This window comes from Zophobas morio, unplaced genomic scaffold (genome assembly GCF_036711695.1).
Source record: "Zophobas morio isolate AGI-343-1 ecotype UQ-CSIRO unplaced genomic scaffold, CSIRO_AGI_Zmor_V1 ptg000017l, whole genome shotgun sequence".
NCBI lineage: Eukaryota > Metazoa > Arthropoda > Insecta > Coleoptera > Tenebrionidae > Zophobas > Zophobas morio.
The window spans coordinates 9,502,326-9,515,546 of NW_026972122.1; the positions used below are offsets into that span (position 1 = coordinate 9,502,326).

General features: G+C 33.3%; 2 protein-coding genes across 2 annotated transcripts; both read left to right on the forward strand.

Moving 5' to 3' along the window:
- Positions 1 to 2,888: 2,888 nt before the first annotated feature.
- Positions 2,889 to 7,498, forward strand: LOC135130278 (transient receptor potential cation channel subfamily V member 5). The gene is made up of 15 exons (XM_064057634.1): positions 2,889 to 2,979; positions 4,271 to 4,353; positions 4,414 to 4,509; positions 4,563 to 4,650; positions 4,707 to 4,883; positions 4,932 to 5,121; positions 5,176 to 5,329; positions 5,377 to 5,527; positions 5,582 to 5,685; positions 5,740 to 6,261; positions 6,316 to 6,577; positions 6,633 to 6,814; positions 6,863 to 6,979; positions 7,031 to 7,156; positions 7,207 to 7,498. Exons 1-15 carry the CDS (start codon positions 2,889 to 2,891, stop codon positions 7,312 to 7,314), a joined length of 2,451 nt encoding a protein of 816 aa, XP_063913704.1. The 3' UTR covers positions 7,315 to 7,498.
- A 646-nt stretch (positions 7,499 to 8,144) lies between these two features.
- LOC135130099 (uncharacterized) lies at positions 8,145 to 9,780 on the forward strand. The gene is made up of 6 exons (XM_064057420.1): positions 8,145 to 8,435; positions 8,489 to 8,717; positions 8,769 to 8,884; positions 8,937 to 9,197; positions 9,251 to 9,289; positions 9,343 to 9,780. The coding sequence occupies exons 1-6, from the start codon at positions 8,321 to 8,323 to the stop codon at positions 9,489 to 9,491; spliced, it is 909 nt and encodes a 302-aa protein (XP_063913490.1). The 5' UTR covers positions 8,145 to 8,320; the 3' UTR covers positions 9,492 to 9,780.
- Positions 9,781 to 13,221: the final 3,441 nt, after the last annotated feature.

The window sequence follows — 13,221 nt, forward strand, 5'->3', positions numbered from 1 at the left end:
ATTTTTTTTTAATTCAAATTATTCGGTCACCACATTATTTTTAAACATCATTTATCTCGTGTTACACCAAACTAAGCTCAAAAGAGGGTAACACTATAATAACTGTTAATCCAAACATCCCGGGAAAATCAGACATGAAAATAAAATTGTAAAACCCGCGAAAAATAAAAAAAAAAAAAAAAAGCAAAATGGAACCCTATTTTGTGTGTATTTTATTTGCCTGGCGGACTGCGTTCAAATGCAGAGTGGTGAGTGGTAAATTGGAAAAGTACCCTTAAATCAAAATGCAAAATATCAAAGGTAAATGGTTTATTCCCTTACCCAGGAGAGAGAAAAGCTAGTTATTTGCCAGTTGTAAAAAGCCTCTCCAGGTCTCAAAAATGAAATCATATGTTCAGACACTGAAACACCATAGTGGAAGTTCAAATCGTAGGTCACGAACTCTACTTAGATTTTAGGAATTTACGAGCTACAACACTGGCAGACTTCTCCTGCTCATTCTTCGTGTTCACCTAGGTTATATCGTGGTCTTATGAATACTCATATTACCAAAAACAAAGCACACATAAAATAAACCCAACAAACATAAACTACATACCTACGTCAAAATCAAAATAATAAATTCGAGAATAATTGTATAATTTATAATAAATTCAGTTTACGAGAACATTAATTTAATAGACGAAAACTTCAAAGTCCTTTTTCTAAAATTCTATCAATGTCGAAGACTACAATAATGTGATAACATCCCGAAAAAATTTGGCATGTGAACACAATTTGAAAACCCATGAAATTCAAAATTTGGCCTTGACTGTGATCGTCATCAAAATGAGACCCTATGTTGTGTGGGTGTTTTTTGTATGGCGGAGAGGGAATATGTTCAAATACAAAGTGGTGAACCCAAAGTTGAAAAAGTACCACTAAAACACAAAAAAATAGAGGAGAAAAAGCTGTCGAAAAAGTTATGACTATTATAAGGTAGAATGAGAAGAGAACAGATAGTTTGAAAAAGTTGGCATAAGATACAAAAATAATTTAGTAAGATAGAAGATAAAGGCAGTAGCAGTAAAAATTACTTCAGTTTTTATGTTGCAATGAATATTTTTGTTTTTATTCCATAAATAAACAAATAGTAGACGTTTTTATTAGCTATGAAACTATTTTAAACCAAACGGCATCGCCTCTGATCCTTTGCTGTTGACCGAACGCCCCCGATGTAATACGTACGGAAAGGGCTAAAAATGAAAAATAACTTCCGTGGAGTTCTTTTACGGGTAAATCTTGAGGCAGGATTATAACCCCAATTGCAAAACCCTCTAGCTTACAAAAATGAAATTAAATCAGATGTTACGAATTAATTCAAATTTTTGAATATCACAAATAAAAAGAAAAGCATAAAAAAATCGTAATCGTCATTAAAGTGGTAAAGTGTGGCTGTAAATTTAAATTATGACAGCCGAGAAATCAGCAAGCTAACTACGTTGTAACAAGCGGAACTTAAGTTCCCCTCGTAGTCTGTCACCCTTCCTCGATGATTTTACTGTTGACAGACATAATATACACACCACAATTCTATGCCCAAAAAACCTGTCGTAGTTAATAAATTAACTACGCTCGTATTGCAGAAAGACTGTGGTGTCGAATGTGGTTCATTTTCGTTTAAACAATTCTCCTTTTATGAAATTACAAACTAAATTTAACATAGCAACACAAAATAACACATGACCAAGATACCCTTTTCAAAAACTAACTGCATTGATCTAGAAACCATTCCCCTCTCTCTAAATCGAGGGTAGTTCGTCTACTTCCCTGCATGCTCGACGCTATGTTACTGACTGACATTCTTCTTTTTTAGCGCGAAATTTAAATTTCAAAAATCAGGACACCACACTAGTTTTATAAATACCATAAATGAACTGTTGTAAATCTCGAGTGAGAAAAAAGTGTGGATAATATATTAACTTAAATAAAAATAAAATTGGACCTTGAATTAGTGAATTTTCTGTCACATAATTTACATGAACATTTATATTACTACGCTAAATTACATTAGATGAATGACCAGTTAAAAGTGTTCTTAACGACATAAGGCCGACATTTAACGGGCAAGGAGACGTTTTGTGGCCAAGGCAAATAAAATGTCTTCCCACCCGTTAAATATTTTTTATAGCTGACTTTAATAAGCGGCGCTTGGAGAAAGCGTTTTCTGTGCAGTTTTATCTAAGAAACCCTGTACATAATTTTCAGATGAATTTGGCCCTTGTTCATATTTAAAAAAATCATTTTTAAATACTTTTTGTGAAATCCAATACCTAAGCGACATTAAATTAGTATATTTTGCCAGTAAAAGTTTGCTTAAAGTTTAATAAACCGTAAGAGCATTTTCTTGGGTTTTGGTAGTTCAATATTTTACATTTTGAATTTTCTTACTTAATGAGACACACTATTTATTAGTTGTCGTGCTTTTTTATGTAACTGGATCCATAAATGTGGTTCAGAAAGTATTTAGTTTCTTCTCTTATGAAGTATTTTTAAAAATGTCTAAAATTAAAAATTCACTGCGTTAATTGATCATAATTGGTGGAGGTGCCGGGATATTCTTCAAACTAAAAAGCGAAATTAATTACAATGAGTGCAAAACCAATGAGTGTGTAAGACAAACATCATACGGAAACAAATGTTTGGTCGATACGTTGACGCTGCTAACAGTGCCATAAGATTCTATACAACGACAACATGATCTTCTACCAAAAAGTAATTTTTGTGTGGAAAAAGTTAATCAGGAAAACCATTTACAAAATTCTTAAACCCAACAGAAACACTACCTCCTACGTTTAAATATTTCTGCATCTAAAAATACTAAATAATAATTATTAAGGTTCTAAGAAATGGGTAATACTGAAAGTAATGTCACCAGCGGGGTGAAGAAACAAGCCGGTGCTTCGATTTTACCGATTTATAAATTATGCGATCTAAAAGGTAAGGATCATATTTAGTGTTTTATTATATTTGGGTAGTTTATCGCGCCTTATCACTTATAAGATTATTTTTTATTTCAAAATTGTCATTTTGTTAAGAATTTTTTAAATGATTTTTTTATTAAATCAACAGCAATAGATGCCGGCCTAAACACTTTTTTTCTGGTCAATTGGTCGTAATATCTGTATACTATACCTGGGCCAAAAAATCCAGTTTTCTAGAATATTAGATTTTTATTTATCACATTTCTGTCAGTTTATCACATATTTACATATATTAAATTTGATATTCGGAAATAAAGTTTGGTATTAAAATACTTCTCTCAGTTTACGCTCGGTAAATAAAACATAAAGGACTGTGTTAAACCCTAAAGACACCACATATTTGCCTATATGTTTCTGATCTTTTAAGGGGATTTAGTTAACAAAGCCTCGAAGAAGTTCCAGACATAATTTCTAAAGTGAATCATAAAACTTTGTTTACAACCCATATGTTTAAAGTTCAAAGTACAGTTTAGAATTATTACTAAGCAACCTTTTGAAATGACGTCATAATTCTTTAGAATAACACGAACAGACAAATATGTACTATGTTCAAGATAACCTTAAATTGTGTGCAAAATTTTAGAGAAAAGGAATTGTTTGGTAGTAATTTACTTGGTAAAATTTTAGAGTAACGTCATCAGTCTTTCAGAGGCAATTAACGGACAAATTTTCGCTACATTTATTCAAGTATTATTTTAGAGCAACTTAAATTAAACATGAACATGTTGGGGCTACCTTTGTGTAGTCGGTAGATTCAGAAGTCAACTTGTACTCCTTATGGATACATACATATGTAGAGTGTATGATTGCAGTATGTACCATAATTAAATAGCACCATATTTTTTAAGCAAACATTACCTTCGCCTTGTTTTCTTAATTTAAAAGCAATTATCATACGAGAATAAATATTTGACACGATTTGTAAAACTAAAATGAAATTTAGTATGAGCTCTTATAAGAAATATTTCATAAGTTTTCGAAAAAATTTAAAGGAAGGTCAGGTCCTTCAATATCTTTGATGTTAACAAAGTATTACTAAACTTGTGGTTTATGAATCCGCAAATTTCAATAGCTTGAAAGTTGTAAACGTGATTTTAAAAGAGCTACCTCTCGAAGCTTATTTTGTAAGTACCATAAATTTTGACTAGGCAAAAAGGATAATTTTTAGTTATACCACTACTGAGTAATATTATTATGTAGATGATCATAACAAGAATAGAAAATAATACCCATTTTCCAATATTTAGGAGGAGGTTTGCTCGTGGAATTAATGAAGCGAGCAACCCAAAATAAACAATATGCAGAACTGGACCATGCAATTAAGACGAAGGTATTTCAAATAAATTTAGTACATAGAATATTATCGTTATCATTTTTTATCATTCTGCAGGTAGAACATTTTTTGTATAACAAAGGGGCAGGCCGATATTTTGCAATATCTGATTTGGTGTTACTGAGGAATAAAGAACGACCTCGTCACAAACTGGTTTGTATTTCCAGAAAAAAAAGACACCCTCTAGTTCACCATATCAATTCTAGCTACCACCGCTGCGAGCCATGGAAAATCCCGACGAATTCGAAATCGATGATGAAGGACCAGAAGTAACTGAAGAAGAGTATCAAAAGAGTAGCAGCAACCCGAAAGAATACCATTAAAAGAATGAAATAACACATTGTTTACAGATCCTCATCTGTATCGCCATATTTGCTGGAAAATCAAGGAAAGAGGAGCAGTGGGAGAAAGCATAATGCATCTATGTTTACTAAACGCAACTTCTTTGCATGCTGACATAGCTAAAAGATTGTTACGTTTTTACCCAAAACTCATCAATGACATTTACATGTCGGATGAATATTATGGTATTCAATTTCGATTTTTTGTTTCGTCGATAATCCGAGTTTCTTCAGGTGAAAATGTTTTACACATAGCTATAGTTAACGAAGATCCTTCCATGGTAAAGTTTCTTTTGGATTCTGGGGTTAACATTCAGGAACGTTGCTGTGGCAATTTTATGTGTCCAGAAGATCAAAAGTCATCTCGTTCGGATTCTCTTGATCACGAATGGGTCAATGTTTGTGCCGAAACAAATTATGAAGGGTTTTTTACGTGCACTGGTTTTTAGAAACATCGCTATACAATCTATTTTTTTAGATATGTTTACTGGGGTGAATATCCTTTGACATTTGCTGCATGTTTAGGACAAGAAGAAAGTTTTCGGTTGATGTTAGTTAGAGGAGCAGATCCTGATGCTCAGGATACTAACGGCAATACTGTTTTACACTTATTAGTAATTTTACAAAAATTGGTAACAATACTAAATCGCTTGATTAAATATTTAAAGTTAGTTTGCAGGAGGCCTTTGATATGGCCTATGAAGTTGGTGCAAAATTAGCAATTAGGAACGTATTAAATCTTACGGCTTTAACACTAGCTGCAAAACTTGCTAGAATTGATATGTTTTTTCATATTTTGAATCTAGAACGAGAGATTTATTGGCAAATAGGTAATACTAAAAAGCATCTACAAGGTCCTAACTAATTATGTAAATTGTTAATAGGCAGTATTACCTGTGCCGCGTACCCACTATCACAAATAGACACCATAGACATGGAAACGGGCCAAATCAGTAAAACATCAGCCCTAAATCTTGTTGTTTTTGGCGTACGAACAACACTAAACTTATTTCTTACTTAGGAAATTAATGCTTTGTTTTAGGATAAGGACGAACATTTAGAACTGATGGATGGAGTTCTAATAGATTTGTTAAACGCAAAGTGGAACACTTTTGTAAAATTCAAATTCTACAAGCAGTTTTTTACTTTTTCGTTTTACTTTATAATCTCACTCATAGCTTTCACTTTGCGCCCAGGACCACCACCAAGCAAAGACTTTGCACACTCAAATACAACCAACACAACAAACACATCACTACTGCATCACCATACACCCGAAAATATGAAAAATCTTACCAGAATCATTAACAGTACAATAAAATGGGAGAACCTCACCTCCATACCAATTTTAAAAAAATCGGATGACGACGACGACGAAGACAGCGACGTAGAGGAGTGGTGGGACAATTTACAAGAAGAGTGTCGTTTGATGCAGCTCACTGAAGCTCAAGACAAGATTAGATTAACCGCTGAAATTTTAATAGTTGTGGGAGCTTTCACGTATTTAGCTTCGGCGATTCGAGAAGCCCGTTTTCTAGGAGGACGCATGTTTTTCGAGAATTTGGTAAATTCATTTCTACTTTTGTATTAAAATCAAGTACTGGATTATGTATTTTAGATGACGGCACCTTCAAGAGTTATGTTTCTTTTTTCGTGCATTTTGATGTTAATTGTTCCTTTCCTTAGACTAGCGTGTCTAGACGAAAAAGAAGATATCGTGACGGTAGTCATCATGTTGACGACAGCTCCCTATTTCTTGTTTTTCTGCAGAGGTTTCAAAACCGTTGGCCCTTTCGTGGTGATGATTTACAGAATGGTGATGGGTGATTTAATTAGATTTGCTTCAATTTATCTTGTATTTGTTATGGGCTTCTCTCAAGGTAATAAGATTTTTAGTTGCTTTTAGTTTTTGGGATTAAAACGTGTCTGGTGCAGCTTTCTACATTATATTCCTGTCGTTCGACGACCCAAAAACTCCAGATGACGTCGACGATTCAGCCACCAATCCCATGTCAACACCCATAGAGTCCATCATGGCAATGTTTCTTATGTCGATGACTAATTTCGGAGACTATTATGCTGCTTTTGAACGCACAGATCACGAATATGAAGCAAAGGTGACTTTTTAAGTTCCTATTTTGTGTTATTATTAACACAATTTCTAGGTGTTATTTGTTGTGTTTATGGTAATCGTTTCAATTTTGCTCATCAACATGTTGATTGCTATGATGGGTAACACCTACCAAAAAATTGCCGAAACGAGAAACGAGTGGCAAAGACAAGTGAGTCTTTGAATGTTTGAAGATTTTATTTTGCTGGTGGTTGTATTTTAGTGGGCACGAATTGTTTTGGTCGTTGAAAGAGGAGTAAGCCCTGCTGAACGTTGGAAACAGTTGATGGTGTATTCACAACCTATGTCTGATGGTAGAAGGGCTTTGGTTTTACGACTAAATCAAACGGTTAGAATTGAATTGTAATAAGTTTGGAACTAATTGTAATTTGATTCCAGGACGAAGATAAAGAAGAAATGAAAGAAATATTAGAAATGAGACGCAGACATGAACGGCATATTAAAAAGAGGAAAGAGAAGTTGAAGGAACTTAATAAAACAACTTAGTTGTTTCTTGTTCCTACTATAAGCACCACTTTGTAAAAATTAGAGCAGCAGTAGTAACGCTTAAAATTATATCTAAATTATGCTTTGCAGTGTTGTATATTTCTTTTACTAGTTACTGCTTAGTGTTTTGTCAAGTTTAAATGTTGCCAATATAATACTTACTTTATACTCGCATAAACGCTTCGCAGACATTTTAAACATGACGTACATTTGTAAAGTACCTGTTTAAAAAAAATGTGGTTATCGTTAAAGAATAAAATGTATTGAGTAAAATTTACATTCTGTTTAGAACACACATGCATTTTGAAAAACGTGCTTTCTGTAGTGGCTGTACTGAAGGCGACGGCTGGTACCACTGGCAGATGCAATCCTATTGTCGCCTTAAGAATATAAGGAGCAAACTCACGTTTTAATTTCGGGCGTCATCCTTTCGAAGCACTCTCGAGCATTCCTCAAGGTAGCTATTTAGGAACGATTTTATTTTGGTTTTTGATTCATAAATTGACGTTTAAACTTTCATCATGCCATCTCTTACTCGTTGAAGATCTAAAATTATTTTCTGCTGTTAAACAAAATTAAGACGTTTTGTTTTTTCAAAATAATGTCAAGCTAATGTAATCACCACGGTACTTCCCAGAGAGCGAATGCGAGACCACCAGAATAATGTATATATAGAACTGTTTGTCGTAACTAGTAGCGACAACTTTAAATACCCGTATCATTAATATGAAGGTTTAAATGGTTTTAAATCGAAGGATGAGGTGAATCCCAAATAACAGTTTATACCACAAAATTTATCTGAACACAATACAAATGACTCAGTTGACCTCGATGTTCACTGTTGTGACTGACATAAGTTTCCGTAAATAAAACTATTCGTTCGTAATCATCACGCAAAACTAGTAACTTCTGCTTAACCATTATGTAACAGTGTACTCCAAGAACAACTTCTTATCCAAACAACCTGCACCAGGCGGCCTTGAATTAGATAATGTAATATCGACATATGTGTGATGCCCATCAGTTCGTAACTAACCACAGTAATTTTCTGTTGAGTTTTCTCGAAATGATGATGTTTATAAGTGTTTTTTTATTTGAACTAGTTGCTACATTAGCATCAGGTAATATGGTTACCACAGAAACAGCAAAAAAATTGAACTTTCTATTTTTGTAGCCACAGAATGCGATGAACTCGGAATTTTGATATACGAAGACTTGGGGTGTCTTCCAGAGTATGGCAACGACACAGAATGTCCTTTGAGATATGTTTGCAAAGGGCTAGAGAGATCTCCTTCAAATTGTTACTTTCGTGGAAAAAGTTACAAAGATCGCGAGCAAGTTGACAGCAGCCTAACAAATCCGTCTTGCGACGAGGGTTGTTTTTGTACGGCAACAGATGAAGGGTTGTAGTAGAACTAGAAGTGACTTTTATATTCATGTCTTTTTTTTTCTAGATCTAGTTTCATATGTGCTGTTCTAGATTGTCCAGAGAATCTAGGGGATCCAGTGCGGCACGGTTGTTACAGAAGTTATTCCTTGGACCACTGTTGTTCCATTGGTCAAAAGTGCCGTAATTAGGTATTGAGGGTTTTAAAAGTAGGGTGTTTGATTAAACCTTTTAGCTCCTTTTGATAATACCGAAAAATGTGAAGTCGAAGGCACGGTGTACAAAGAAGGAGAAATGTTTTATCCGTCTGACACTTGTCTGAATTGTGTTTGTGGTAAGGGCTTTGAAGGGAAATTCGAGGCACCATTTTGCAAGCGAAGAAGCTGTGGGCAACAACTACGTAATTCTGGGGGCAAAATTCAAGCATCATGTGCACCAGTTTATGGCAAAAAATTCCATAAGAAAGACCTGTGTTGTCCAGATGACTGGATATGTCGTAAGAATGTTTAATTCGTTATCAGTATTTAATACATGGACGTTTTCTTTTAGCCAATGAAACTGAAACTATCGAAGGTGATGCTAAGTCAGGTAGGTTTTCAGGTTTTAAATATACATAGCAATTAAATTGTATGATATTTTAGAAGAGACATGCAAATTTGGAGAAAAAGAAATAAAAGTTGGACAATATTTTGAAAGATTAAATTTTGAAGATTCGTTTGGATTCCACCATAGTAAAATTAAATGTGAATGTGTAATTCCGCCTCTTATGAAGTGTACTGACGTAGCATAATAATTTTGTGCTAAACTAAATGTACATATGTATAATTATTGGATAATCTTTTATTAAGATTACCTAACTATACTATTATTAGTTACTGATTTAATTAAAAGTTGCATGTGTGTGTCAATATTATAAAAATCTTAGACTGCATTGTAACTGGTATTCGTTTATGTTTATGATTAATATTCATTTCGAGTCGACGTGAAACAGGTGTGTGTCGCTTAACGAATCATCCAGATACTTAAGAATCAACTTGATCTGTTTGTCTCATATGTTACAATAAAAGCATAAAATATTGCGTTTTATTATTTTGTAAGTACAGTCCAGTTCTTGTTTTTAAACGATAAAGCCGTCAAGGCCATTTTCTTGTGGTCCCAGGTAAACAATGAGTCAATGACACAATCTGGTAATTACAGTCGAATAAATGTATATACTAGTGAACTACCCTAAATGTTTGCAAATTGCTAAAAAAGACAATGAAATTATGTGAAGCTAGTCTTTTTTCCCATTTTTTAAATCTCTTATTAGATTAACAATCAAGCAGTGAGGATTAAACGGTCAATAAAAGCTAAACGGAACCTATAATAGGTTCTGGGAAATAATTTCCCAGTTGCAAAATCCCTCCAGTTTTCAAAAATGAAATCAATTGTTACCAATCGATACCTAGAAATATTGGAACATTACAAATTTAAACACTGTAACTGTATGGGAATGCACAACTTAAGTTCCTCGTCCCATCATCCTTCGTCGATGCAAGTAGGTATAACATATTTCATCTCAATGTCCAAAAAAAACTGCCGCATATTATGCACTTTACACTTCGTTTTCGCAAAACAGCCAGCGGACGCAGGTTTCTCCTTGAAGTTTATAATATAAAAATCCATTTGAGAAATTGACATGACAAGAAAGAAACCTGAATCTTGACTAAAAACCGTGCGATCTGTTTTCGCCACGAAATTGTGTGCTTTTATTTCAATTACAAATCAAATCCTATGCTTTTCGAACTAAAAACGATATCTGAAGTACCATAATTACCAGGAAAGATGCAAGCAAGATTTAATTATGCTTCACTCTAAAAAAATTTAAATAAAAAAAAAATTACATGTTGTTAAAATATTTCTAAAGATATTTGGAAACAGAGTTAACCACTTTATGAGTGTCATTAGTCCCTAGTCGACCTTCAACTTCTGATCTTGAGCTTAATCCCCATAAAACTACCTACCCGAGTAACTTAAGATTAAGAAATTGTTGATAAACGTTTAAATAAGAATTTAACTTTGTTGTTCTAAAAATTATTCAAATAACCATTTTCAGTTGATAGGAGTCTTGCTGTGATCAGTCACAGGTGGTGAAAATAAGTAAACATGTGGAGATCGTGGAATGAAGTAAGTGCTGAAGAAATGGGAGACGTAAATGTTAAAAATGAAGAAATGAATTTCGAAGACGACGCAGTGGATTTTGAATATGGGACAATGGATAATCATCAAGAGAATTTCGGAATTAATAAAGAGGTTGCTTGCTCTAAATGACTTTTTCTTCCTCCAGAGGCAAAACAAATTACCTTTAATGTGTATTGAAAGAAACAAATGTAGTGCAAGAAGAAAAATTGGTCCAAAGTTGTTTCGATAGAACTTCCCTCGCTCCTGAAATACAGTGATAACTTTTTCAATAAAATAAATTAACTGATTCATTAATCACCCTGTATACGGATATCTAAAAAATATGTATGGAATGATAAATCACAATCATCATCATATTTTGTGCATTTTAGATAGGATTTAATCAGTAAAATTTTTAGCTGACGTCATCAATTTTTTGGAGGGGATAAGTAAATATATTGTGATTAAGATTTTATCATGCTTATCATAACTGTAAACCATCTGCAAGATTTCAAAGTATTCGGTTTTGCAGATTCCAAATTAAATTGTAAAATGTTGTTTCATAATTTTGATTTTTTTTCCAAAAATGTGGACGTTGCGGATAAAAATTCAATTCGGAATCATAAACTACATGTGTAGGACTATGCCATTTTATACTATTGAAAACCCATTTACTATAGACAATTTTGAAGTGACGTCATCACATTATTGGTGGGGATGATTAGATGAATTTTGGTTAGCGTTTTACCATCTGCATGATATTCCTAATATAAATACAAAATTTGACAACAATCCGCCCAGTACTTAGATTCTGTCTAATAAAAATCCGGGCAGACAGACGGACAGACGGACAGACAGACGGAAACAGCAGACCTATTTCTTCGTCCTCTAAGGGTCATGAAAGGTCGAGAAAACGTAAAAGTAGAGAGTCGACCGACGGACTCGATTACAATACTTCCCGAGCGTAAGCCAAAAATTAATTCAAACAGCCGGATATATCTACAGAAGTTTCTTACACATTTGTTTGTCGAATTGTAAAATTGGGTTTTGGTTTTACAATAAGAAAGGAAAGATTGGATAAGGGAGTCGCTCGAGAACTGAAAGTAGAGAACATGCGTAAGAAAAATTCCAAATTCTGGATCAAAAAAAGAAGTAATTAAGAAGTTTCTTGAAGAAAATGATTTATATTACGAGCATCACTACAACAGAAAACAACTTCTAGAGGTTCTTCATACAAAAGAATTTAATAAAAGCTATATCATCGACGAGGAGGCCGCCAGACACGGTCGTTTCTATGTCCTGCGGTTACCTCCTTATCACTATGAGCTTAACCCGATTGAAATGATATGGTCCGTATAAAAATCAAGAGTACGTCAAAATAACAACAATCCAAAATTTAGTGCCAGTGCCATCGACGTAATTAGGGATCAAGTAAAAACAATTGGTCAAAATGAGTGGTTCAATTGCGTTAAAAAAGTCGTTTCAACAGAAGAAGTCTACAGGAAACGACAAGTCAGTGAACTTGTATATTTAGACGACAGCAGCGACGAAGAAGACAATGAATAATTTATTTTGTTTTAATTTTAGTCATTTTGTAAATATATAGGTAAAAGTACTTAACTCTGTTTTCTTTAAATTATGTGTTAGTGTTAGTGATTAGATCAAAACAATAAGTCGAGAATAAATGTTCAAATTCAAGATGTAAAAAAATATTATACGTGTAAGTAAATATTGAAGTCTTCGAATCCATCATGATATTAATTTAACAATTAATAAAAACTTTCGAGGCCTTTCTCCCAAAATGGACGTCTGAATATATGATGTCTTAAATAACTTTAGATATATCGTTATTTAAATATTATTATAAATCTTAGGATGAAGTGTGAATTTAAAACAATAAAACAAAAATAACCCATGCTGATGAATTTGTTAAAGTTCCAAAACATGTCACATTAGAAAATGGCTAATTAACTGGTCGTACACTAGTTACACTCGTTTTTGTTTACACAAATGCTCTTTGGTGTAATTATAAACAGAATTCTACGTACAAATTTGAACACAAGAAGTGAGGTCAAAAGATCCTTTTTAAAAACTACCATACTTAACAAAACTTACTAAAACTACCAACCTATGGGGCTGACATTTCACTCAATATGCATGGTTACTTACCTTACTGAATGATACTGAATTTTAATTTTGAAAGTCTGGATACGACAAAGTGATTTTTAATAATGCGCAAATAAATTTTCTCTTGGAATAATTTTTTTTCTGCCTTCGAATCATAAGACTTACAATATCTATATTATTAGCAATGTTTGTAGTTACATTCATGTACAGTATGTTAAAACCACTGAAGTGAT

What these genes read in the sequence shown, in the direction of transcription:
- LOC135130278 (XM_064057634.1), top strand. Translation starts at nt 2,889, where the DNA reads ATGGGTAATACTGAAAGTAATGTCACCAGCGGGGTGAAGAAACAAGCC. An exon ending in AACGACCTCGTCACAAACTG is followed by an intron (nt 4,510 to 4,562) that starts GTTTGTATTTCC and finishes TATCAATTCTAG; the next exon opens with CTACCACCGCTGCGAGCCAT. An exon ending in GCATGTTTTTCGAGAATTTG is followed by an intron (nt 6,262 to 6,315) that starts GTAAATTCATTT and finishes TATGTATTTTAG; the next exon opens with ATGACGGCACCTTCAAGAGT.
- LOC135130099 (XM_064057420.1), top strand. Translation starts at nt 8,321, where the DNA reads ATGTGTGATGCCCATCAGTTCGTAACTAACCACAGTAATTTTCTGTTG. An exon ending in TCCAGATGACTGGATATGTC is followed by an intron (nt 9,198 to 9,250) that starts GTAAGAATGTTT and finishes GTTTTCTTTTAG; the next exon opens with CCAATGAAACTGAAACTATC. An exon ending in CGAAGGTGATGCTAAGTCAG is followed by an intron (nt 9,290 to 9,342) that starts GTAGGTTTTCAG and finishes ATGATATTTTAG; the next exon opens with AAGAGACATGCAAATTTGGA.